At 42.1% G+C, this 26,542-nt stretch overlaps 1 protein-coding gene across 1 annotated transcript in view; it reads right to left on the bottom strand.

Moving 5' to 3' along the window:
* PEK (pancreatic eIF-2alpha kinase) overlaps window positions 1-26,542 on the bottom strand; it is a 131,646-nt gene that overhangs the window by 88,811 nt on the left and 16,293 nt on the right. The window contains exons 2-5 of the mRNA XM_080280576.1: window positions 23,454-23,580; window positions 15,680-15,836; window positions 15,156-15,330; window positions 9,134-9,320 (exon numbers count right to left, since the gene is read on the bottom strand). Coding sequence (XP_080136702.1) covers window positions 9,134-9,320; window positions 15,156-15,330; window positions 15,680-15,836; window positions 23,454-23,580 — 646 coding nt within the window. The remainder of the gene's footprint in view (window positions 1-9,133; window positions 9,321-15,155; window positions 15,331-15,679; window positions 15,837-23,453; window positions 23,581-26,542) is intronic.

Raw genomic sequence — 26,542 nt, 5'->3', positions numbered from 1 at the left:
CCATCCACAAGCACTGCAGCCTTAGCACCTTCACACATACTCTTCACAGCATTCAACAACTTCCCATCTACTCCATATATTCTTAATACTTTCCACAATCCTTGTCTATCCACCCTGTCATATGCTTTCTCCAAATCCATGAAAGCCGCATACAACTTCTTTCCCTTCTCTAGAAACTTTTCCACTAAAGATCTAAGAATGAATATCTGATCTACACAACCTCTTCCCTTTCTAAAGCCTCCCTGTTTTTCTCCAATTAATTCCTCTGTTCTTTCTCTAACTCTGTCAATAAGTATCCTACCATACACTTTTCCTATTATACTAAGAAGACAGATGCCCCTATGATTACCACACACTTCTTTTTCCCCTTTTCCTTTGTACAAGGGAATAATTATACCTGACTTCCAATCCTCCGGGACTCTACCTTCCTCCCAATCCAATCTGCACATCTTCCACATCCATTCGACTACTATCTCTCCCCCATGCTTCAGCATTTCACCACACACTCCATCAATTCCTGGGGCTTTCCCCAATTTAACTTTCTTCATTGCTTCCACAACTTCTATCCTACTGATTTCTTCCTGTCTTCTCACCTCCCTCCTTCTCCCAGCCATTCCCCAGCCACTTATACTCGCATTACTTCCATCCTCTACGTTCAACAATTCCTTAAAGTGTCCTCTCCATCTGCTCACTTTTTCTTCCTTCTCCACTAGTAATTTACCATTTTTATCTTTCACTCCCATGCTAACTTCACTTCCACCCTGTCTTACTCTTTTCACCTCTTTCCAGAACATTTTCTTACAGTCCCTCCACTTTACACTCAAATTCCTTCCAAATTCCTCATCCACTCTCTTCTCTCTCTTACTAATCTTTTCACCTCTCTCTTTCTTTCTACATATAACTCTCTCTTCCGCCTCTCAACTTCTTCCACGCCCCTATTTCTCATCCATTCATTGTATGCTTTCTTCTTTTGTGTCACAGCCTGTCTCACCTCTTCATTCCACCACACTGTTCCTTGCACACCCCTCCGTCTTCTCTTCATCCCACAAACCACATCACATGCAGCACATATTTCTTCTGTAAATATCGTGCACACACCTTCCACGTCCCCCATCTGCTCCAACTCATATTTACCCAATCGTTCCTCCACTTCTCTCTTATACTCTGCCTTTTTCTCATCCTCTTGTAACCTTTCCACTCTCCTTACAAATACTCGTTCTTCCAGTCCTTTCCTTCTTCTATTTCTCCATCCTAATTGGACCTTGATTCTGGCCACCACCAAGTATTGGTCAGAAAGTCCACTCCCCCAACCTCTATAAGCTCTTGGATCCATTACACATTTTCGCATCCTTTCATCTACACACACATAATCAATCATTGCCTTCCTTTCATTCAGTCCACCACACTGAAGATTATGAAAATATCCATAATGCATCTGAACATAAAGATATAAACAGTAAACTCTCAATTTTCCTTTATAATTCAGCCAGGCCCTACACCGAATAAAGTGAAATGCCAGACACAGCATTGCACAGTACCTCCCCATCAGCTCAGCATTCAGCGCTGAGTGGAATATTGTGCTACTATCCATCCCAACCCTCTATCCTAAAAACTTTTCCATGAGTAAAAATATGAAGGCTATGCATAAAATATAATACAGTATTAATACTATAATTATGCTATACAGTACAATCCTTGTTAACTGAGGAGCTTGGGGCATCATCGTTGTGGTATATACAATACCACTCGTATTCAGGGTTACTCAAACAATTCCATTTAATACATAACCTCCTCTTAAACACACACAATTGCAGCTTCTTGCAGTAGTGCACAATGCACACGGTAAGTTCATTTTGTCATGTTATTTGTTATTTTATCCACAAAACACGGAAAATTAAACTAAAGCAATAAATCTTGAGCATTTACTGGTGAACTGATGACTTGGAAAGAAGTGTTGTACTGTACAGTAGAATTATCACAACTCCTTCGTTCACAGTTGTGTAAATGGCCACAGCATGCCAATTTATTACTTACCTGACTGTTGTCACTGTACCCCTCACTTGCCACTCAGATGTTTTGCAGAAAATACAGTATATATGTACGAACTGCATGGAAAAATAAACTAAAGAAATATATCTTGATCATTTGATGGTGAACTTAGAATTAGGAAAGAAATGTTGTACAGCAGAATTATCACAACTCTCTTGCTCACAGTTGTGTACGGCCACAGCCTGTCAATTTATTCCTCAAATGCATTCTAGATGAATTTTATCCATCATCTTAGAATGCATCTGCACTGGCAGAGATGATAAAATATACAGTAGCTGATAAAAATGAAGATCTGCTTTGTTGGATAAAAATTACTGCATTTCTGAATCATACATTTTACTGTATTATCTGCATACCAGCTGAGTGGCAAGTGAGGGCTGGAGTACTAAGGTCAGACAAGGAATAAATTGGCAGGCTGTGGACAAATACACAACTGTGACCATGGGAGTCATGATAATTCTATCATACAACACTTCTTTCCTAATCATCAGTTAACTAATAAATGCGGAAGAATGATTTCCTTAGTTTATTTTTCCAAGCAATTCATAAGCATTTACTGTTTTATCTGCAAAACAGCTGAGTGGCAAGTGAGGGGTGAAGTGACGGCAGTCTGGTAAGGAATAAATTAGCAGGCTGTGGCTGTTTACATAACTGTGAGCAAAGAAGTCATGATAATTCTACTGTACATGGGTGACTTTACACTCTCTCGTCTGTCTTTTTTTCCTTCATTCTTTCCTCTTCCTTCTGCCTATGCGTGACTCTAAACTAAGTGACAAGCCAAATGGTTTCCTGTACACCAGGAAACCATTTACTACTCTGGGTGGTAACGATATAACCAAATTATGGCACCTGGTGGTTTACTGAGTAATTACGGCACTCCAGTCGGATTGAGCCAGTGATGGTTTATATCTAAGGGATGGTTGGGGTTTATTGCTCACGTGGTGCCACTCAGGGATGGGTGAGGCTAGTCACTCTCATCTTAAATGTCAGAACCAACTTGCCTAGCCCCAGGCTCCTAAGCTCCTCATGGGGCAACGTGGGACTGGATGATGGATGGATGGACGACACTACTATCCAAACCATCAGTTCACCAATAAAAGCTCAAGATTTATTTCTTTAGTTTTCTGCATTTTTATGAGTAACATTTAGCTGAATGGAACTGCCAAGATACTGTAAGATACTGCTAGCTCATTGGTAGTTAGAGTTGGTTTGTTAGGTAGAAAATCGTATGGGTACCACACACTTTCCACCGATGAAGAACATGCCTTTTTTTCAATGGGTTTATTCATCTTGCTTTTCTTGACCCTCCATCCTAAAAACTTTCCCAAGAGTAAAAGGTGAAAATTAAACAAAATTCAATACAGTACTGATACAGTAGGGTAATAATGTACATAGTGTACTATATACTCACTCAGTGTTGGCATTAGTGGAGGGCAGAGATGTACACCATACAGTACAATTCAGTGCACTTAAACAAGTGTGGTCTAGTGGCGGTAATTACGTGTACAGTAATTTCAGAATCACAACAGAATACTACGACACAAAGCACTGAGAGGCCATAAGCTTTGCAACAACAACAAGCATGGCATGGGAGGCCACAAAGTACGTTTTGGCAATAGGGTTTTGCCACTGCATGGTCACAAGAACAGAGCACATAGATACATCTTCACTGAAAGAGATCCACAAGAAACTGAGAAAGTGATGCTAGGCTCCGTGCGCCGTGGGCCACTCTTGCAATGAATTCTGATTGGCTGGCATGTTGCAGGTACAGGTCTCCCTCGTTTTACGATATTTCGCATTTACGATCCTTCTTCTTTAGTACCAAGTGTTCATTTTACGATTGAGCTCCCTCGCATTTACGACTGGGCATGTGGAAATCCTGCACTCACAGGCAGATCAGCTGAGAGATGCGTGGCATACCCGCCCCACCCACACAGTTTCCCGCGCTTTTGCCAGTCTCACCCGCGTGCTTATTCAGCATACAACCTCTTTGCATCTGTGTGCATCAGTGCCCGTGATATTACTATTTCTCCTGTTCTTCACATTTTGCACCCCTAGTCCCACCACCGTGATGTCTTGTAAACGCCCTGCAACATTTGGTGCTGGTGATATGAGGCCAAAGAAAGCAAGAACATCCTTAACCCTGGAGTCTAAGCTTAATATTGTGAAGCAGCATGAAGCAGGTGAGGGGGCGAACTCCATCGCTCGTTCCATAAGCCTTGCACAGTCGACTGTATCGACTTCATAAAGCATGCTGTCAACATTAAGAAAGCTGGGGAGACAAGCACGACTACAATATATAAAACATCATCATTATTATTGCATATTAGATCACTTGTATGGGTCTTGGGTTCCTTATACACGAGTCCAGGAACGCATCCCTATTTATCCCATTAAACCTTAATTTCGCTTTACAATATTTCGGTTTACGTTTGCCTTTCTAGGAACGCATACCAATCGTAAAACGAGGGAGACCTGTATTTTCATTGGCTGGCATGTTGTGGGGTTTTGCTGGGCATTGGCTGACTACCATGTATGAGCTGGTTGATACTCCTCAAATCCCATTACCACACAGAACCGCCAGTTACTTCCCGTTTTGGTGCCGGATGTTGCATAAAAATGCTGGATGTAGCTTCAACAGAGCCGATATGTATATATACAGTAAATCCTCGTTTTTTGCTGCTTGGATGTTCCGCCAAAACCTCGCAAACCGTGAAACATCGAAGTGTGAAGTTAAGAATCAATGAGAAAAATAGAGGAGCGTTCCAGTAGGGCACATACCTACCCTATCAGAAAGTACTATAACACCAAACAGGCCCTACCCAAAATCAAATGAAGAGTGTCTGCTACTGCTAAAACGGAAAAACACAATAAACATGTGCCTGAAAAGATATTAAAAATGTTATAAAGAGCTGCAACACCAAAAATCCTTACCAGAAATAAAGTGAAGACTGGCTTAAATGAAGATGGGCTAGTTCCTGATGTCACTAACCAAGGAAAAGCTGCCACTTTTCACCAGATTATTTAATTTTCGACATCAAAGTAGGTCAACTAAACCCTGGTCATTTTATGTGCCCTCTTTGTCACTAAAAGGATGGGAGAAATTATAACAACATTATTCTACTCACTGCTACAAGGAAGAGAGGCTGTAAAAAAAAAAAAAAAAAAAAAAAAAAAAAAAAAAATGGTGGGCTGTCTACCATCTCTGTATTGGGATGGTTATTATTCTTTCTTTCCTTGAATATCGATAAGCTTTACTTTACCCCCCTGGGGGTAAGGGGGTTTCAAGAATACTCCCCCAGTATCCCTGCTTGTCATACGAGGCGACTAAAAGGGTTGGTGGTGGGTTAGTGCCCCACCCCGTAAAAAGAACTAACTAAAAAAGCAAATAAAGGGCCTCGGACCCGGACGGACCATACGTTGACGACTAAGGAATGGACAAAGGACATTCTGAGGGTAGGAACGTGGAATGTGAGAGGAGTGAATGATGAAGTGAAAGAGAGAGAGATTGTCCAGGTGCTTGAGGATGCAAAAGTGGATATATGTGGATTGACTGAAACTAAATGGAAAGGTGAAAGGATGAGAGAATGGGAATACGGTGTAGGTATATGTGCGGGAGTCAGTGAGAATGAGAGGGCAAGAGAGGAAGTATGTCTCATGATAAGCAAGAAGTGGAAGGAGAATATAAGAGAGTATGGAACAGTGGGTGCAAGGATTGTATGGGTGAGGATGAAAGTAGGTATACAAGCATGGGTGATTGTATGTGTGTATGCTCCAACAGAGGATCGAGTGGCAAGAGTGAAAGATGAGTTTTGGGCGAGAGTAGAAGCATGTATGGACAAGTTTGAGAGGAGCGAGAGAGTGCTGTTGATTGGAGACATGAATGGCAAAGTTGGGAATGTACGAGTGGATGGAGTGGTTGGTCAGTGGGGTGTGCCAGCTGAAGTAGATGGGAATGATAGTGCTTTGGTGGACATCTGTGCTGGTAAGGGGTTGGCAATAGCCAACACCTACTTTCGTCATAAGATGATCCACCGGTATACATGGAGAGTAATGAGGAGAATGGATGGTGAACTTGTTGAATGAAAGGCAATGATAGACTACGTGTGTGTGGATGAGCGAATGAGAAGACAAGTGTTGGATGCAAGGGTGTGGAGAGGGTGGGGGAATGGAGTCTCGGACCATCACTTAGTGATGGCCAAGGTAGAGCTGCAGAGAAAGTGGTTGAGGAGACGAAGGGGAAGACAGGAGGAAGCAGCTCCTGTGAGAAGAGTGGAGAAATTGCAAGATAGTGAGAAAAGGACAGAGTATAAGAGCATAGTGGAAGAAAGATTGGGAAGGTATGAGCTAGAGCATATGGAAGGGGTGAAAGACGTATGTAAGATATTCACGGAAGAGATAAGCGCAGCGTGTGAGGCGGTTTGTGGAGTGAGGAGGAGATGCAAGGGTGTGCAAGGGACAGCATGGTGGAATGATGAGGTGAAACGAGCTGTGGAACAAAAGAAGAAGGCATATGGTGAATGGTTGGCGAGTAGAGGTAGGGGAGAAGATGAGAGAGAGAAGAGAGAGGTATATGTGAGCAGGAGAAGGGAGGTTAAGAGACTGGTGAAGGAGAGTAAGAAGAAAGTGGATGAAGAGTTTGGGAGGAATCTAAGTGTGAAATGGAGGGAGAGTAAGAAATTGTTTTGGAAGGAGGTAAAGAAAGTAAGGCAGTGAGAAAGGGGAAATAGTAGGGGAGTGAAAGATGGGAATAATAGATTGTTGGTGGAGAAGAGAGAGAAATTGAGGAGATGGAAGGAGCACTTTGAGGATTTGTTGAATGTAGAGAGTGAGAGCAGTGTGAGTATAAGTGGTTGGGGAATGGCTGGGAGAAGAAGAGATGAGAGGAGGGAGGAAGAGATCAGTAGGTCGGAAGTAGTGGAAGCGATGAAGAAGATTAAGCTGGGAAAGGCCCCAGGAATTGATGGAGTGTGTGGTGAAATGCTTAGGTATAGGGGTGAGATTGTTGTGGAGTGGATATGGAAGTTGTGTAGATTGGCTTGGGAAGAGGGAAGGGTTCCAGAGGACTGGAAATCAGGTATAATTGTTCCTCTGTACAAAGGAAAAGGGGAGAGAGAAGTATGTGGTAACCATAGGGGTATTTGCCTTCTTAGTGTGACTGGTAAAATATATGGTAGAATACTCATTGATAGGGTTAGGCATATGACAGAGGAGCTAGTTGGAGAAGAACAAGGGGGATTTAGGAAGGGAAAAGGGTGTGTAGATCAGATATTTGTTCTAAGATGTTTAGTGGAGAAGTATCTAGAGAAGGGAAGGAAAGTGTAAGCTGCCTTCATGGACTTGGAGAAAGCTTATGACAGAATAGATAGGCAAGGTATGTGGAAGGTATTAAGAATATATGGAGTGGAGGGGAAATTGTTGAGTGCTGTGAAGAGTATGTACGAGGGAGCTAGGGCTACGGTGCGAGTGGATGGTGAGCTGAGTGAGTTCTTTGATCTCAGTGTGGGACTGAAACAGGGGTGTGTGATGTCTCCATGGCTGTTTAATATATATATAGATGGGGTTGTAAAGGAGGTGCAAGGTAGGGCAGTGGATGTGGGGGTGGCCCTAATGAATGAGGGTGAGATTTGGAAGCTTCCGGTGTTGCTGTTTGCTGATGATACAGTATTGTTGAGTGAAGATGAATGGGAGTTGCAAGGTTTGGTGAATGAATTTGGGACAGTGTGTAGGAGGAGGAAGCTGAAAGTTAATGTAAACAAAAGTAAAGTTATGGTGTTTGAGAGGAATGAAGTCACAGAGTGTGCAGTGAGGTTGGATGGTGAGGATATGGAGAATGTGAGTGCATTCAAGTACTTGGGTAGTGTGATGAGTAAGGATGGAACTTTGGGGGATGAAGTACGTGAAAGGGTACAGCAGGGAAGAAAGGTTGTTGGTACACTGAAAGCAGTGATGAGAAATAGGGAGGTGAGTATGGAAGTTAAGAAGTCACTGCATGATGGTATTGTGATCCCTACCCTGACGTATGGAAGCGAGGCGTGGACCTTGCAGGAGGGGAACAAGTCAAGAGTGAGAGCAGTGGAAATGAGTTACTTGAGAGGAGCATGTGGAGTGACGTGGAGGGACAGGTTGACGAATGAAGAAATGAAGGAACGTTGTGGGGTAGATGTGGATGTGGTTGAAAAGATTAGGAGAAATACACTGAGGTGGTTTGGACATGTGGAGAGAATGGAGAATGAAAGACTGACTAAGAGGGTGTATGTAGGTGAGGTGGAGGGAGGGAGAGGGAGGGGTAGACCGAGGATGAGGTGGAGGGATGGAGTTGAGAGGTATATGAGGGAGGGGGGGGTGAGTTGGGGGGAGGGGAGTCAAATGGTGGGTGACAGAGTGACTTGGAGGCGTTTTGTCTGCGGCCACCCTTTGCGGGATTAGGGCGTCGGGCTATAGATAGATAGATAGATAGATAGATTTACTTTACGTCCATTTAAGGTATCTGTCCGTCAAAACAAAAATAAATAGTGTTACGAGAAACACGTAATGATTCTTTGTTAAGAAATAGTAGCACGACATGACTGAAGATCGTACGTTACGATCACAAACAATAACAAACTCACGTGAGTCTACTGCCCAGCTGGACCTGCTGTGTATTCAAGACACGGCTGAAGATCGTACGTTACAATCGTAAACAATATCAAACTCATGACTGACTACTGCCCCGCTGGACCTGCTGTATAAAGATCATGGAAAACTTGCATAAAAAAATGGACAGTGCCTAGACTGAGCATTGGTACGCATCGTCTGCTGAGTGTTGGCTGCTGGCTGGGAGCATCGAATTGTAGGGAAATTTGCAAATTGTGAGACAACTCAGAAACTTTTCTTGCGCGAAAAACGAGGTGTTGAAGTAAAATGCGTCCAAATACGAGGATTTACTAGATACAGGGGTGTATTCTTTTACCACCTAAGGCCAGGGTGCATTAAGGTCCAGAAAACAAGGAAGGAGAATACATGAGAGGATGAAAAGTGTCAATAGCATGCACAATATCACAATTACACACTTACAAAAGTAAAAATAGTGTGAGTACCATACCTTCTGTTTCCACACCATCTGAGCCTGTGCGTCCACCCCCATCACCACACCATCCGGTACAATGAAGTGCAGTGTTGGCATGTCCTCATCACCCTTTCCTTCATCCTCCTCTGCCCCACCCTGCCCCACCCCACACCCTTCACTCCCTGCCATGTTCACCTCATGCTGACCCACACTGAAGTTCCACCTGGTGAAGGAAAATGAGACTGATGACAAACAGTAACATCCTATATTTGAGCTGGCCTTCTTTACACATTTTTTCTTTTCAATTAAGTTCACAGTACACTGGAGAAAACTGCCAATCAAAGTCCCAGTGCTACCTATAAAGTTAACTTACCTGTTCCTTAAATCCAGACCACCAGCTGTATGACCTAGTACTTTCGACCCTCCATTTCCCGTACCCCGAATTTTGGATTTCAGATTTCACCGGCATGGACTGAGGGCAGGCAATATTATCAAATGCTGGACATATGCCCGTACAAGGCCGAGATTCTCACAGAAGTCCGGCATTCATAGATCTCGAGCTTCTTTGCACCAAAGGGTTGGCAGGCCACGGACGCCTCACCCAGATGCTGCTCACCCCAATCCTACACCTAAGTCAGCTCAAACTGGCTCCAGTGGTGACACCCAGTCACACACAGAGGTCATTGGTGACTCCAACTCTGAATAACAAGTTATTCTGGGGTTTCATTATATGATCACGGCATACATAGTTTCACCTTCGACGTTTCAGTAAGTATTTATACTTTCCATTTATACTGTCTCTATGTTTATATTTATGTTATTTCAGTATGTACTGCATTTATATTTATGTTAATGTGTCAGTGTTATTATTTTATGTACTGTGGATGTTAGTTATCTTGGTATAGGTAGCCTACTGTACATTCCAGAATGCTCTAGAATATCTGAATAGCTGCCTGAAGTTATCAAAGAATTCGGACAAAGTATGGTAAAGGTCTGGGGAATGGTACATGGGGCCAGACTTTTGCGATTCCTAGACTTTTGGGGTTATCAGACTGGTCCCCCCCCCCTTTAATCCGGGAAATGGAAGGTCAAGTGTATTCAAGCTGTGGTAGTGGCCTAGTTCCATCTAGTTAACACAAACTAACTACAGTCCTCATTGTAGGTCATCTTTTTAACATTCCTTTTTTTATTTATAAGGGTGAGATTTGGAAGCTTCTGGTGTTGCTGTTTGCTGATGATACAGTACTGTTGAGTGAAGATGAATGGGAGTTGCAAGGTTTGGTGAATGAATTTGGGACAGTGTGTAGTTAATGTAAACAAAAGTAAAGTTATGGTGTTTGAGAGGAATGAAGTCACAGAGTGTGCAGTGAGGTTGGATGGTGAGGATATGGAGAATGTGAGTGCATTCAAGTACTTGGGTAGTGTGATGAGTAAGGATGGAACTTTGGGGGATGAAGTGCGTGAAAGGGTACAGCAGGGAAGGAAGGTTGTTGGTAAACTGAAAGCAGTGAAGAGAAATAGGGAGGTGAGTATGGAAGTTAAGAAGTCACTGCATGATAGTATTGTGATCCCTACCCTGACGTATGGAAGCGAGGAATGGACCTTGCAAGGGGGGAACAAGTCAAGAGTGAGAGCAGTGGAAATGAGTTACTTGAGAGGAGCATGTGGAGTGAAGTGGAGGGACAGGTTGACGAATGAAGAAGTGAAGGAACGCTGTGGGGTGGATGTGGATGTGGTTGAGAAGATTAGGAGAAATACACTGAGGTGGTTGGGACATGTGAAGAGAATGGAGAATGAAAGACTGACTAAGAGGGTGTATGTAGGTGAGGTGGAGGGAGGGAGAGGGTGACCGAGGATGAGGTGGAGGGATGGAGTTGAGAGGTATATGAGGGAGGGGGGCGTGAGTTGGGGGGAGGTAGTCAAATGGTGGGTGACAGAGCGACTTGGAGGCATTTTGTCTGTGGCCACCCTTTGCGGGATTAGGGCGTCGGGCTATAGATAGATAGATAGAGACCCCTGCACTATGATACAATCTTTTTCACTTTATTCAAGCTACCAACAGACAGTTTTCATTCGACGTAGGAAAGGTCCCTAGTCATTACCATTATCATCATCATCTGGACCTCCTTTCCCACCCTGGGGCAGGGTGAGGAGTAGCAATGTCTAGACGGCCAAGTTTGTCCAATACAATGGGCCATGTTTCCATTCACTCACCATTCAAGCCCATGGAATCCTTGCACCATCAAATAAGCCAAAACAATTTCACCACATTCTGTAGCTTCACATATAAATATCTGACAGAGTCATTCCGAATGCTGTCACATTAACCCATGGACTGTGCAATTACCTTTATTTATATCACCCTGTGTTGTGCAAAAAAATGAAGGGAAAAAAAGTCTTTTTTAGTTTTTGTTTATTATAAACCTGAAGATAAACATCCAGGACATCATCTGGCGAAAAGAAAAATTCTCTCTCTCTGTCTTTGTGTATGGCCATGCGTAAGTTTACATTGGGGAGTAGTGAAAAAATGAATAAAAAAACAAAACAAAAAATTTTGTTTTTGTTTATCATAAACTTGAAGATAAAATCCAGGCCATCATCTGGTGAAAAGAAAAAAATCTCTCTCTCTCTCTCTCTCCGTCTTTGCGTAGCGCCAAATGTAAGTCTGCGTAGGGGTGGAGTAGTTAGCAGTGATGCATGGCCAGCACAGTCTGAGCTGTGGCTTGCAACACGATGCTACCCAGCCTGGCCTGTGGGTCATAATCCTAGGGTTAAAAAAGGCTGCCAAATCCCTGGTTATGTGCTTCTCTGCACAAAATCCATCCGACCAGTTTGTTCTCTTGTCAGTCCCTTAGCCTCACCAACTTCCATACCTTTCTTCCGCATGCACTCATCCACCATATCCCTCCACCTTACTCTTGGCCTATAACTCACCTCCTCCCTCCTTCAAATTCACTCAGATATACCTTTATCACCATTCTATTGTCACCCATTCTCTCCACATGACCAAACCATCTCAGTACACTCTCTTCGATTCTGATGCCCACAGACTTCCTCACTCCACATCTTTAATGAATTGCATTATTCCGTATCCTGTCCACTCTCTGTACTCCACGTACAATCCTCAGCAGTCCCATAACAGAAACGAAGTCACTGAATGTACAATGAGGTTAGATGAGGAGAAAATGGAAAATGTGAGTCCGTTTAAGTACAGGTATACCCCAGTTTAATGATGCAACTGGTTAAGTAACAACCCATCGTTATGCAGGGTATTGCATCTCGGGGTAGCTTTAGCCTAACATGTGAAGTACAGGGATGCATTTTTGAGCCTTGGGTTTCCCCCCAACCAAGTCCTAAACTCACCTAAGTGGGTCCAAAAACAAGTTTAAAGCCAATCTAAATGGCCTAACAGCTGTAAAGGAAGCAAGCCTAATACTAACACCTGTAAATAACTCACTATAACCAACAAATAAAATCTGAAAACTGTCAAATATAGGTCTGGAAAAAATCAAGCTTAGTAAACTATACCCTAAAAAAAGACAATGTTCACCCCAACTATGGCTAAAATGCATTAATCTAAGTCTAAAAACAGTTTGTAAATCAAACTAAACACAGAGTGTTAGTCTAAAATATCATCAAAATCAGTAAAAAAACAAAAACATATCGTTACACCAGGATTTGGCCATCCTTAGGTGGGGTATGGTGGTATTTCTACCCCTATTGTTACGCTGGGGCATCGTATATCAAGGTATACCTGTACAGTAAGTTGGCCCCAAACACGTTCTCGCCGAACATGCTCACAATTATACACGGTTAGTGCTGGGATACATATAAGACAAAGTAAGATTAAAGAACCATTACGAAAACTATAAATTTACGCGAGAGGCCTTTGAAAGGCCAGTTCCTCGAACATCACCGCAGCGTGCATGGTTTGTTTTGATCACGTGATCATGTGATTCACTGTACTGTTTTTCCACAGAACTGTATTTGTAAGTTAAATATTTACATTACTGTTCTGGTAAGTTTATGTACAAATTAAAGTACTATCAAATAATGTTAATGCAAGAAATAAAGTCTTATAACCAGTTTACCTGATAGGCGTCGAAATAGTGCCTTTTTTATTTGTTCATTAAAGATTTGCTGCACTGATTTTCCACAGTACTGTATTTGTAAGTTAAATATTTACTGTTCTGGTATGTAAGTTAAACCACTTAAATACAGTTAAAGCATTAAATAGTCTTGTAACCAGTTAACCTGATTTATATGATTACCCATGATCGGCAGATTCCGAGACAATTCTCCATCAAGTCAATTCACCGTCAGACAATTCCCCGTCAAAACATGGAAGATTCCCCGTCAGGACAATTTGCACCCTGAACGATTCCCCATCATTCTATAAATATACTTATTTCGTCTCTGAGTTATATTCTAGTGTCACCCACAGCTGTCTTCATTAATGACGGCGAATTGTGTTATTGTTGTGATGGTGAACTGACTTGACGACGAACTGTCCTGAAACCAATTGGCATCGGAATGCTGCCTTGTGTTTATGTATTTGTATGTTGAAGTTTTGCTGTGCAGCACTGTGTTTGTAAGTTAATACTTTAAATAAATTTTTCAACCACTTAAAGTGCTTCATATTGATTATCAATGGCAGATAACAGCAAAACACCACATTTAGAGGGTCTTGGGAACAAAATAAGGAGTAGTTAAAACTTACACAGTTTTGCGTCGATCGCGCCGCGGTTGGGACGAAACCCTCGCGTTAGGGGCGAATTTGCTGTACTTGGGTGGTGAGAGGATGGAAGTTTAGAAGGTGACGTGCTTGAACGGGTACAACAAGGAAGAAGAGTTGCTGATTCTTTGGAAGCAGTGATAAGGAACAGGGAAGTGAGCATGGAAGTAAAAAAGTCATTGCATGACAGCATTGTGATATCAACTATAACATATGAAAGTGAAGCTTGGACCTTGCTGGAGGGACACAAGTCAAGAGCGAGAGCAGTGAAAATGAGTTATCTGTGAGAAGCATGTGCAGTCACATACAGAGACAAACTGACAAATGAGGAAGTGAAAGAGTGTTGTGGTGTGGATGTGACAGAAAGCACTAGGAGGAATACATTGAGGTGGTTTGGCCATAAGGAGAGAATGGAGAGTGAGATACTGACAAGGAAAGTGTATGTGAGTGAAGTGGGGGGGAGGAGAGAGAGGGGGAGGCCAAAGATGAGATGGAGGGATGGAGTGGAAAGTTATATGAGAAGCACCGGGGGGGGGGGGGGGGGAGCTGGGAGTAGAGCAGCGAAATGACGGGTGACATGGAGGCAATTTGTTTGTGGCCACCCTTTATGAGATTAAGGCGTGTGGCAATAGACAGATAGATGGATATGCATAACATATAACAAGGGCCACCTGTATATAGTAATATCTCACTACCACCACCATTATCATCATAACACTATTTCCCATTTGTACATTTTACTGTGTACATTTATCCCTATATTCTTTTTACCTACAGAAAATTTTGTCCAACCTGCAAAGAACTTTTGTAGTGAAGGAGTTAGTAACAGTCTCCATCATCATCATCATCATCAAAATCATCATCAGCAGCAGCAGCAGCACAAGTCAATTTCTCATTCAGGCATTTTACTGTCTTCATGCTTTTTTCATTTTATTCTTGCTACCTACAAAAAATTTTGTTCAGCTGGCTGAGAACTTTAGTAGTGATGGAGCTACAAACAGTCTCCATTAGCCCCTTAATAGTCAGATGTCTTTCCCTAGCCTGAATAAAACATCCACCAGCAGTAGGAATAAAATACAGAAGCCATCGACATACTGTATGGGTTAACTTCTTGACCATAATGACATACTAATATTTTTAAATTTCTTCTTGATATCTCCAAAATATTTTACTCAACTTAGGCATCTAGATGTAATTAATTAAATCTGTATCTAACTCCTACAGTCTGAAGATGTCTCTCTATAGCTCAATAGAATTGCATAGAGGTAGTGATGACAGAATATAAGTGTCACAATACTGTAGGGGGTCATCAAAATGTCTTACCTCTCATCACCAGATTTGGGGTCAACAGCTCGCACAGTCTGAGTGACGCGGCGGACAACTAACACATGGGCAGGTTTGGCAGCGGTGCGGTTGCGCTTGCATCCCAGCGTATTGCAAACATACACAATCCGGCCTGAATTCAATGCTAAACCCCATACTTCAGTTGCCTTTCCACCTGTGATGCAAAATGGTAAAACTAGAGGACTCCATGAAATGCAGGCAGTCCTCACTTAAAACTTCACAGTGTGTGCAGGTAAAGAGCTGATTTATGTGAGATGCTTCAGATTCATGGGGAAAAAAAAAATGACCCAACATATAAATGGTTTCCAGGATTACAGAATGATATGTGACTTACGTGATGCAGTGCTACCTTAGGGGAGCACATCACATACGTGAATAATGCATGCTCCACCTATCAACTGGGGTCAGTCTGATCAATAAACCATATCTAAAGTACAGTACAATACACTCCACTTCTGAGGCACAATGCACATGCACATAAAGTCAGTGGAAGCCAGTGTCACCTGTGAAAATTGTGTCGGGGTTAAATTTGAAAGAAGAGTGAAGAAGGTTCTGAGCAGTGACTGGGAGTGCCTCCACACCTTCGCCATCAAAACGAAAGATCCCTCCATCCAGCGATGGGATCAGGCGCACCCAGTCTCCACCTGATGTTACCTCCAGCTGGGGGAAGGGGTTTATGATATTAAAGTGCTGGTAAAAGAAGTAAATAGTATGTATAGGTATCAGTGAATGTATAGACTCCAACACATGTCAAAATTAAAATAAAAGATGAGTTGACTTTTGCAAATACTGTATAATATCATCATATGGTTAATATCTGTGGGAAACAGGAAGTTACTGGTCCACTTAAAACAGCCACCAATTAACTAGGCCAATCATGAGGCACCCACATTCTCAGCAAGACTTATTCAATAGCAGCACAAATTTCCAGGTTTTTTTTTTTCTCTCACTCAAAAAGAATAAGAGGACAGTACTTCTTACTTTACACTAGGGCAAATTAAGTAAATAATGCCACTTTCAGAAATTGGATTTGGAGGGAGTGGTGGGTGGCAGCCAAGCTCACAGCTTTTCCATATACAGTAGTTTCATTTTGTTTTGTTTCATTTTTGAAGGCTCTAACATGCTTGCATATATCGGCCTTTGTCACTTAATGGCAGCTCTCCATGCTGCTCAATCTCTGGCAGTCTAACCATTCAGTCCCTTAATGCTGAGGTCAAACTTAATCACCTCATCCCATGTTTTTTTTGGTCTACTCCTCACAAACCCCCATCCCCAGTATTAACGCTTCTCACTTTCTGCACCCAATTATCATCCCCCACCCTCTCCACATGCCCAATCCCTTAACCCTGAAGTCACACTTAATCACATCATCCCAGGTCTTTTTTGGTCTACCCTTCACAACCGCGTCCCTAATATTAACGATTCTTACTTACTACACCCAATTATCTTCCCTCATCCTCTACACATGTCCAAAACACCTAAATCTACCTCTCCTCATCACAACACCAATACACTCCAGTCCCATCCTACCTCTCAACTCTTCCCTCATAAACCTAGCCCCTCCAGGCCTTGCACTTGGGGACACACTGCACATCCGCCTAATCATTGCCATTTCTGTACATTTGAGCCTGCGAATATCCTCTTCCTTTACTACCAAGGTCTCACTTCTATACAGCATTACACTCCTAACACATGCTGCATACAAAGATCACTTAGTACGATGGGAGAGCCCTCTCAATGTCAGGAGAAGCAACAGCTCACTGAACTTCTTCCAACCACTTCTCACCTCAGCCCCACCTCCAGTGCATAACATGTCTCCCAAATAACAAAACTCTTCCACACACTCAAGAGACTCACAAGCAAGTTCAATCCTCTCACGCCTGACAATCTCCACCTGCTCTCCCCAACACACTGCACGCGTAAAATCAACATTATCCCACAATCTACCTCTAATACCACAACATCTCTTATGCACCCACTTATCACAAACAGTGCACAAGATGGAATTACTTCCCAAGCCCTTGTGACAAATTGCACATAGTCATTTGACGGTACTGCCACCAACCCTAGATATCATCACTTTTGTTTTATCTGCATTTACTCTTAAGTCCTTGTGCCCCATATCATGTCTCCACTTCCTAAATCTTTCCTCCACCTCCCTTTCATTCTCTGCAGTCAACACCAAGTCATCAGCATACAACATCTCCCACAGGAGTCCATTTCCAAAGTCACGTGCGAGGGCTTCAAGTACCATGATAAACAACAAAGGACTCAAGACTGACCCATGATGCATGCCAACATTCACAGAAAACTCCACACTCTAAACTCCATTCACCCTTATCTGGGTGTGAGCACCCACATACACGGCCATAACCACCCTGACCAGCCACTCCTCGAACCCAAACTTTCTCGTTGCCCACTTCACCAACTCTCTAGGGAATCTGTCAAAGGCCTTCTCCAAATCAACAAAAACAAAGGACAGTTCCCTTTTCTTTCCTATATATTTTTCCTGTAGCTCTCGAACAATGAACATGGCATCAGTGGTCCCCCTGCCCGGCATAAACCCAAACTGCAACTCATCAATATTCACTCTTTCTCTATTCATACCTTCTAGAATCCTCTCCATTACCTTCATTATCTAATCTAAAAGCTTTATACCTCTATAATTTCCTTTTTTCAAGGCATCACCTTTCCCCTTGTACACAATGACAATTAGACTCTTCAGCCAATCATCTGGGACACAACACTCAAATATAATCATAAGTATCAGGTCAATGACTAACCTCACTCCTATATCTCCTGAGGCCTTCAACATTTCAGCAGTCAACCCAGACACACCTGCTGCCTTCCCCACCTGCATCCTGCCTATTGCTTCACTCACGGCAGCAGCATCAATCAAAGGCCAAGGGCCAAACACTGGATCTGCTGGCTCAGAACCTTCCCTGTCCCAGTCAAACTCCTCATTCATCAACCAGCTAAAATGCTCTCTCCATGCATCTTTAATCTCCCCACTGTTCACCACTACCCTTCCTTCATCATTCTTCACACACTGCTCACCCATGATATCCTGATTCTCCCTCTTCGCCTGATTTGCCACCTTAAATATCATATTCTTCCTTTCCACATGATTTAGATTATCAAGTAAAAGTCTCTGTGACTCAGACCTCGCCCTGTATACCTCTCTTCTAGCCCTACGCTTGGCAGCCAAGTATTCTTCTTTGTTACCACCCTTCTTCCATTCCCAGAAAAGCCTTCTTTTCTCCTTAACTGAAGTTTCTACACCTTCATTCCACCACTAAGTTACTTTATGTCTTGGGCCTTGTCCAACCACATACTGCATCAGTAACTCTCAAGAGTTGTTCTTGTGGGCTCTGTACTGCTCATTAACCCCTCTGTCAATGGCTCCCTATTCAGCCACCACTCTCCTCATCTCGCCATAGAAAGCACCCCCTTACTGCTTGGCTTTCCAGCTTGCATATTTTCCTCCCGGGAACAGATTGGATGATGATGATGAAGATGATGACGAACATAAGTCATCGATTTCATCACTCGCTCTTTAAGTACCATGTCATATATCAATAATTTGTGCTGCTGCACACACTCCTCGATTCCTATAACTTAAACATCCCCCACTAACCTCCTATCAGCCCTCCTAACCAGGAAATAATCTATTTGACAGCTATTTCCCCCAGAATCATATGTAATCAACCTACAGTAAGACCTCACTATAACAGACTAATTGGGACCCAAACCATTCCGAAAAATGCGAGATTCCAATAAAAGCGACATCCGGACTTCCCCCAGCTAATCCAGACTTTTTCTGATACAGTAATCCCTCTAATATCCGAACGCCCAATATCCGAACATCCCCACTAACCGGATATGATCGTCCTGGGATCCAATATTCCCAAAATGGGCCAAAACCCGCAAAAAATTTGAAACAAATCTGACTTTTTTCCCTCCCGTAATTTGAAATTGCCGCGTGGCGCCGAACAGCTGTTACACCGTGGTCCCTTCACCCCTTCCTTCCTCCCCCTCCCCCCTCCCCTGTCAGGGTTGCCATTTGGTATTTTTCATTACCAAGTGTGGGCCAATTTGGTAATGAAAAATTCGTTTGGTAATGAATCAGAATAATGCATTACCAAATGGATTTTTCACATGTATGAGGATACACAGGATGGAGATGGTGGATTGTTTGCTCTCTCTGATTAATCTGCTACCCTACGTAGCATGAAAATAATCAACGTGGTGTTAATTATAAGGAGAGTGATTACATGTACAGTAGAAGTCCGATTTTCCGACATCTATGGGACCAGGCAAGTGCCGAAAAATCAAAATTGCCGAATTATCAAAAACCCTAACCACTCAGTACCTTATATGTTTCGGTGAACACTATCATCACTACTCATATCATTACAAATGTGTTTGGAGAGAGTACTGTATACTGTTTGATACTGTACAATACTGTAATGAATACAGTACTATACATGAATATGAAAAATAAAGAAATTAGTGAACATACTCTATATAAATGTAATGGTACAGTAGGCCTACAAGTTCACATGCACTTACCTAAACTTATAGTAGGTTCCTTATTTACATATGTACACTAGAAGGGGTTGATTGGAGTCTGCTACTGCTAGAAGTCCCCAGCAGTAGTGGGGACGAAAAAAATTGGAAAATCTGCCGAACAATCAGAGATTTTCGTAAATGGGACTATTTCTCAAAACTGCCGAAATGTCAGATTTGCCGGGAAATTGGATGCCGAAGAATTGAACTTTTACTGTATTTCCACTTGTATATATAAATAGTGAAGAATAAATGCTAGCTTTAAGAATTTGGTAATGAAAAGTTAAATTTGGTAATGAAAGTTGATGAGATTGGTAATGTGGCCGTTGCGATCTGGCAACTCAGTTACCCCGCCATCATCAACAGTCACAGCCAAACTCCGATCGAGAGCAGATGCTTATAGCAGTGCAAGCCACAGGTGCTTGTTTTTTTGTGAATAAACAGCGAATAAACTGCAATACCTCGCCACTAGAACACATGGGAATTTACAGTGTTGTGCAGTGTTAAGAAATTAGAATTTAGAGTGCAGAGGATTAACTGTGGACTGTAAACTGGCGGTTCAATCCAGTCCAGGAGCCAGGGACCTGTAAGTACCCGGAATGTTTAATATTGTATAAACTCACCTCTAAAACCTCACTTTATGGTTCTTTTGCATTTATTTCAGTCTTTTATGTCCCTTATTGGTGTGATTTGGGTCTAAAATAGGTGCAATGCATGTCCAGAGGGAGTTGTATAGGTGTTTTTCTGAGTTAGGGTCCATAAGTACAAGTCCAGGAGGCTGGGGCCCAATATCCGGACATGCCTTTGGCTCTATTACGTCGGATATTGGAGGGATTACTGTATCAGACATTAGTCCGGATTGCATGAACAGTTTTTAAACTGTTTTGACTACCATTGTGGTACTGTACTGTGTTGTAGCTTCACTACATTAATCAAATGGTATATTATATATAATAATACTGTACTATACACTGATAAACATGCCTTTTATTTACCTGACTGTGGTGAAAACAGCTGAAGTGGTCAGGCAGTCCGGACTGCTTCTGGCTTTATCGGACTTTTTCCAATATATAAGAATTTAGTCCGGTAGCTCCTCGAGTCCGATAAAAGCGAATTCCGGTCTATTGAAGTCCGTCATATCGAGGTTTTACTGTACTCTCTCTTTTCCGAAAATGTGTGTTGCAAACAAATATGTTCATTGCCTCCCCAAATTCGAGTATCTTTCCCCTTCCTCATTTCTTGTACCACATGTACATCCCCCATGTACTCCTTCATATTCTTGAGCTGCTTCACCTACATGACTATTAAGTCCCCTCCCAAAACCACTATCTCATCATCCCCCATACCACCAACTACATGTATTAAGTCAACCCAAAATCTATCATTCTCTACCTCACCGAAGCCTGCTTGTGGAGCATATATCAATATACTGTAATTGCAAACATCATTCCACCTACTAATATCCTATCACTTACTCTCATTACATTCATAACATGTTCCACCCATTTCTCCACAACCAACACCCCCACACCCGTCTGTCCCCCCCTGCCAAAACAGCCGATTATGTAATAGTAATCCTTCCCAGCAATCTTTCTGAGTGATTAGTTTACAGCAAACTAATTATCTTTATAACTGGGCAATAGCTAGGTGAATACAATATATCTCCTGACATGACAGTTTAGGTATTGTTCCATTTGAACACAAGAAGAGGGTGGCTGACATAGGTTACATATAGAATGGAGCTTCATGTGGCCCAGTATTATCCCTTCCCAAGCTGTAGACTTTACGTGAGGCACAATGGTCTGTATGGGCCTAGATGCAAGCCTCAATGCATTGGTTATAAAACAATGACTCTGGGGAGGTAAACTAACGTACAAAGAATCAGTCCAGTAAGGATTAATGGTTTGAAATTTTGAATTATATAAGTGTCTGAATTAAGTACAAGCAATTACCAGTACAAAATGACACCCTGCATATTACCACAACCAGAATACGGGAAAACCAGAACATGGGAAAATCCTGTAGTGGTAAATTTAGTTCCAAGAAAAGAAGTTAATTTCTGTACAGCTGATATCCAAGAATGTACATTAGGTTCATAATGTTCTACAAAATGTGGTAGAATTATACCTGTGACTTTTTCTTATTTTGTCCAAACTTAAGGGACTGTTTTTTTCAAGAAATAATGATACCAGTGCAAATGCTTTCAAATATCTAACGTAAGTTCACTGAGGGACATTACTATCTATTTATCTATCCATCTATCTATTGCCAGATGCCTCAATCCCATAAGAAGTGGCCACAAACAAATTGCCCCCATGTTGCCCTGTCCCCCACCATTTCACTGCCCTCCCCCCAGCTCACACACCCCTCTCTCATATACCCCTCCACTCCATCCCTCCATCTCATCCTCACCCTCCACCTCACTCATATACACTCTCCTCATCAGTCTCTCACTCTCCATCCTCTCCACATGGCCAAACCACCTCAATGTATTTCTCCTAAAGCTTTCTATCACATCCACATCCACACCACAATGTTCCTTCCCATCCTCATTAGTCAGTCTGTCTCTCCATGTGACTCCTCATGCTCCTCTTTAATAACTCATTTCCACTGCTCTCACTCTTGGGTTGTGTCTTTCCAACAGGGTCCAAGCTTCACTTCCATATGTCAGAGTTGGTACTGTATCACAATATTATCATGCAGCAACTTTTTTACTTTCAGGTTCACTTCTCTCTTTCTTATCACTGCTTTCAAAGAACCAGCAACCATTCTTCCTTGTTGCACCCTTTCAAGCACTTCATCCTCCAAACTCCCATTCTTACATATCAAACTATACACAGCACACTTGGTGTGACCACTTATAACCACTCACTTCCAGTCCCAGCACAATCAACTTTCCTCTACAGCCTATTAAATGAACTAAATCAGTTTATCTGTGTCAAAACATGGCAATCTGAAATTTTGCAGCACATATCTTGACATAACTGTAAATGATAAACAGAAAAGTCATGTATAATTCAATAATTTATGCTTACAAGAATCATACCAATAAGATAAATCATTAACAACTGGGCAGGGCTGGATGATTCACTGATACTTAAAAAATTAGGAAAGTAAGATTTATAACAACATATACATGGTAGTAGCTATAAATAAAAAATTACAGTACGGTACCCTATTTAAAACTATTAGCATTATTGTACTACAGTAACTAATTGCTTCCTGTTGGAATTTAATTGCTGTACTGTACACATCCGTAAACAGTCAAATTTCTGTCTGGAAGGGTTCACTCATGTGAAGGACATGCCACCTCCAGGTGAATCTCCTCCTTTCTGAGTAATAAGGACAGTATGTACTCTGTGAAACAATGATATCTGATTACCAATAGTGCTGCAGTTCAAACAGTTCACTTCATCATGGTTGCTACAGGAACTTAAAGTACAGTGCTGAAATGAATCTTTTATGGTTTGCTAGCTTGCAGTATCATGATTATGGACACAAAATGAAACAAGTCTGACAAACATTTATCTTAATATAACTAAAACTCTGTCATAAAAGTGAAGAACATTAAAAATCATCAATGAGGGAACTCAGTCACTTATAGTGCTGTAGTAATTCAGTAATGTGTTCTGTCTACCAAAACTTTTGAAGTTCATAAACAATTCATAGGAACTACATCAAACATAGATACAATAACTCAGCACCAACTTTGGACATGGAGGAGGCAAGAAGAGGCTTGGTGGTGCGTCCCGTCTGGTGTGACCACAACACAGCGCCTGAGGCTAGATCCAAACCTGTCACACGGCCATCCAGGGTGCTCACCACCACTGCTGACCTGCAAATCAATATCGTCAGCAAGCACACACTGTACACACACACACACACACACACACACACACACACACACACAAAAGGTAAAGTAATGCACATAGGCCCACATAAGAGAGAATGAATATATAAAATAGAAGGGAACATGGAGAGGAAATGATTCATAATGCTGTACTGATAAGACCACAGAAGAAAAGGATTTGGGAGTTTAGCTACATCACAAGGGACGTACAGCCACAAAAGCGATGTTCAGCTGCAAAGGCAACATCTGCAAAGAGAAAAATAAAGAAAAAGATTTAAACATATGAATGCAGTATATTCATGAAAATAAATCCATGCTACCGGTACCGGTAGGTAAGATCCCATTCAGAAAACACAGTTCATATCTGGAGTCCTTATCTGGCATGGGATGTCAATACTCTGGAGAAAATACAGGGATCCACAAAGACTGTTCAGGTTGACCATCTTTCATATGAAGAATGATTAAAGTGGCTACCTGAATTTATACAGTACCGGTATTCTCTTTACATGAAATGAAGGAGGGAAGTGCTCATACAAGTTTTCAAAATTACAAATAAGCTACCGGTAACAGATACTGACAGAAACACATTATTAAGCTCTGACAAAAGATGGAATACAAGAGCACACAGTGTTATAATGAACAAAGCATGAAAGCCCTAAAGATCTATCTATCTATCTATTGCCAGACGCCTTAATCCTGTAAGGGGTGGCTACAAACAAATCGCCTCCATATCGCCCTGTCCCCCGCCATTTCACTGCCCTGCTCCCAGCTCACACACCCCCTCCCTCACATACCTCTCCACTCCATCCCTCCATCTCATTCTTGGCCTCCCCCTCCCTCTCCCCCCTCCACTTCACTCATATATACGCTCCTCGTCAGTCTCTCACTCTCCATCCTCTCCAAATGGCCAAACCACCTCAATGTATTTCTCCTAACGCTTCCTATCACATCCACATCACAATGTTCCTTCACTTCCTCATTTGTCAGTCTGTCTCTCTATGTGACTCCACATGCTCCTCTCAAAAAACTCATTTTCACTGCACTCACTTTTGACTTCTGTCCCTCCAAGGTCCAAGCTTCACTTCCATATGTTTGAGCTGTTATCACAATAATGTCATGTACCCTAGTAACTTTTTCACTTTCATGCCCACTTCCCTATTTCTTATCACTGCTTGCAAGGAACCAGCAACCTTTCTTCCTTGTTGTACCATTTCAAGCACTTCACTCTCTAAACTTCCATCCTTACTCATCACACTCCCCAAGTACCGTACTTAAATGCACTCACGTTTTCCATTTCCTCATCATCCATCCACACTGTACATTCACTGACTTCATTTCTCTTGAAGACCATAACTTTAGTCTTCCCTACATTCACCTTTAGATTCCATTTCTTACACACTCTCCTAAACTCATCCACCAAGCCTTGCAGTTCCCCTTCATCTTCACTTAACAACACAGTATCATCTGCAAACAACAGCACAGGGAGTTTCCAAACACTGCCCTCTCATTAGGGCTGCTCCAACATCCACTGCCCTACCTTGTATCTTGATTATAACCCCATCTATATACAGATTGAACAACCATGGAAACATGACACATCCCTGTTTCAATTCAACCTTCAAACAGAAAAATTCACCCAGTTCACTATCCACATGCACTGCAGCCTTAGCACCCTCATACATACCAGTACTCTTCACGGCATTCAACAACTTCCCATCTACTCCATACCATATAGGCTATTCTCAATACTTTCCACAATCCTTGTCTATCCACCCTGTCATAGGCTTTCTCCAAATCCATGAAGGCCGCATACAACTTCTTTCCCTTCTCTAGAAATTTTTCCACTAAATATCTAAGAAAGAATATCTGATCTACACAATCTCGTCCCTTCCTAAAACCTCCCTGTTCTTCCCCAATTAATTCCTCTGTTATTTCCCTAACTCTGTCAATAAGTATCCTACCATATACTTTTCCTATTACATTAAGAAGACAAATGCCCCTATAATTACCACATACTTCTTTTTCCCTTTTTCCTTTGTACAGGGGAATAATTATACCTGGCTTCCAATCCTCTGGGGCTCTGCCTTCCTCCCAGGCCAATCTGCACATTTCCCATATCCATTCTACTACTAGTCTATATACTTTTCCTATTACACTAAGACAAATGCCCCTATGATTACCAAATACTTTTTTTTTCCCTTTCCTTTGTACTGGGGAATAACTGTACAAGTACCTAACTTCCATCCTCCAGGACTCTACCTTCCTCCCAGGCCAATCTGCACACTTACCATATCCATTCTACTACCTTACTATCTCTTCCCCATGTCTCAGCATTTCACCACCCACTCCATCAATTCCTGGGGATTTCCCCATTTTGACTTACTTCATTGCTTCTACAACTTCCATCTTACTGATCTCTTCCTTACTTCTCACCTCCCTTTCTTCTAGCCATTCTCCAGCCACTTATACTCACATTATTTTCAATCTCTATGTTTAACAATTCTTTAAAGTGTTCTCTCCATCTGTTCACTTTTTCTCCATTCTCCACTATCAATCTACTATTTTCATCTTTCACTCCCATACTAACTTCTTTATCACCCTGTCAAACTCTCTGTACCTCAGACCAGAACATTTTCTTGCACTCCCTCCACTTTACACTCATTCATTCCAAATTCTTCATCCACTCTCTTCTTACATCTCCCTCTTCCTCCTTATATATAACTCTCTCTTCCATCTCTCAACTTCCTCCATGCCCCTGCTTCTCATCCACTCACTATACCATATGCTTTCTTCTTTTGCACCACAGCTTGTCTCACCTCTTCAATCTACCATGCTGTCCTTGCATCCCCTTTCATCTTCTCTTCATCCAACACACAACCTCACTTGCTGCACAGATTTCTTTTAAGGATATGGTAGCTATCTTGCACACATCTTTCACCTCCCCCAT

The sequence above is a fragment of the Coenobita brevimanus genome, chromosome 85 (genome assembly GCF_032717465.1).
Source record: "Coenobita brevimanus isolate Jiangsu-jjx chromosome 85, ASM3271746v2, whole genome shotgun sequence".
Lineage (NCBI taxonomy): Eukaryota > Metazoa > Arthropoda > Malacostraca > Decapoda > Coenobitidae > Coenobita > Coenobita brevimanus.
This window is presented reverse-complemented; position numbering and strand designations above follow the sequence as displayed.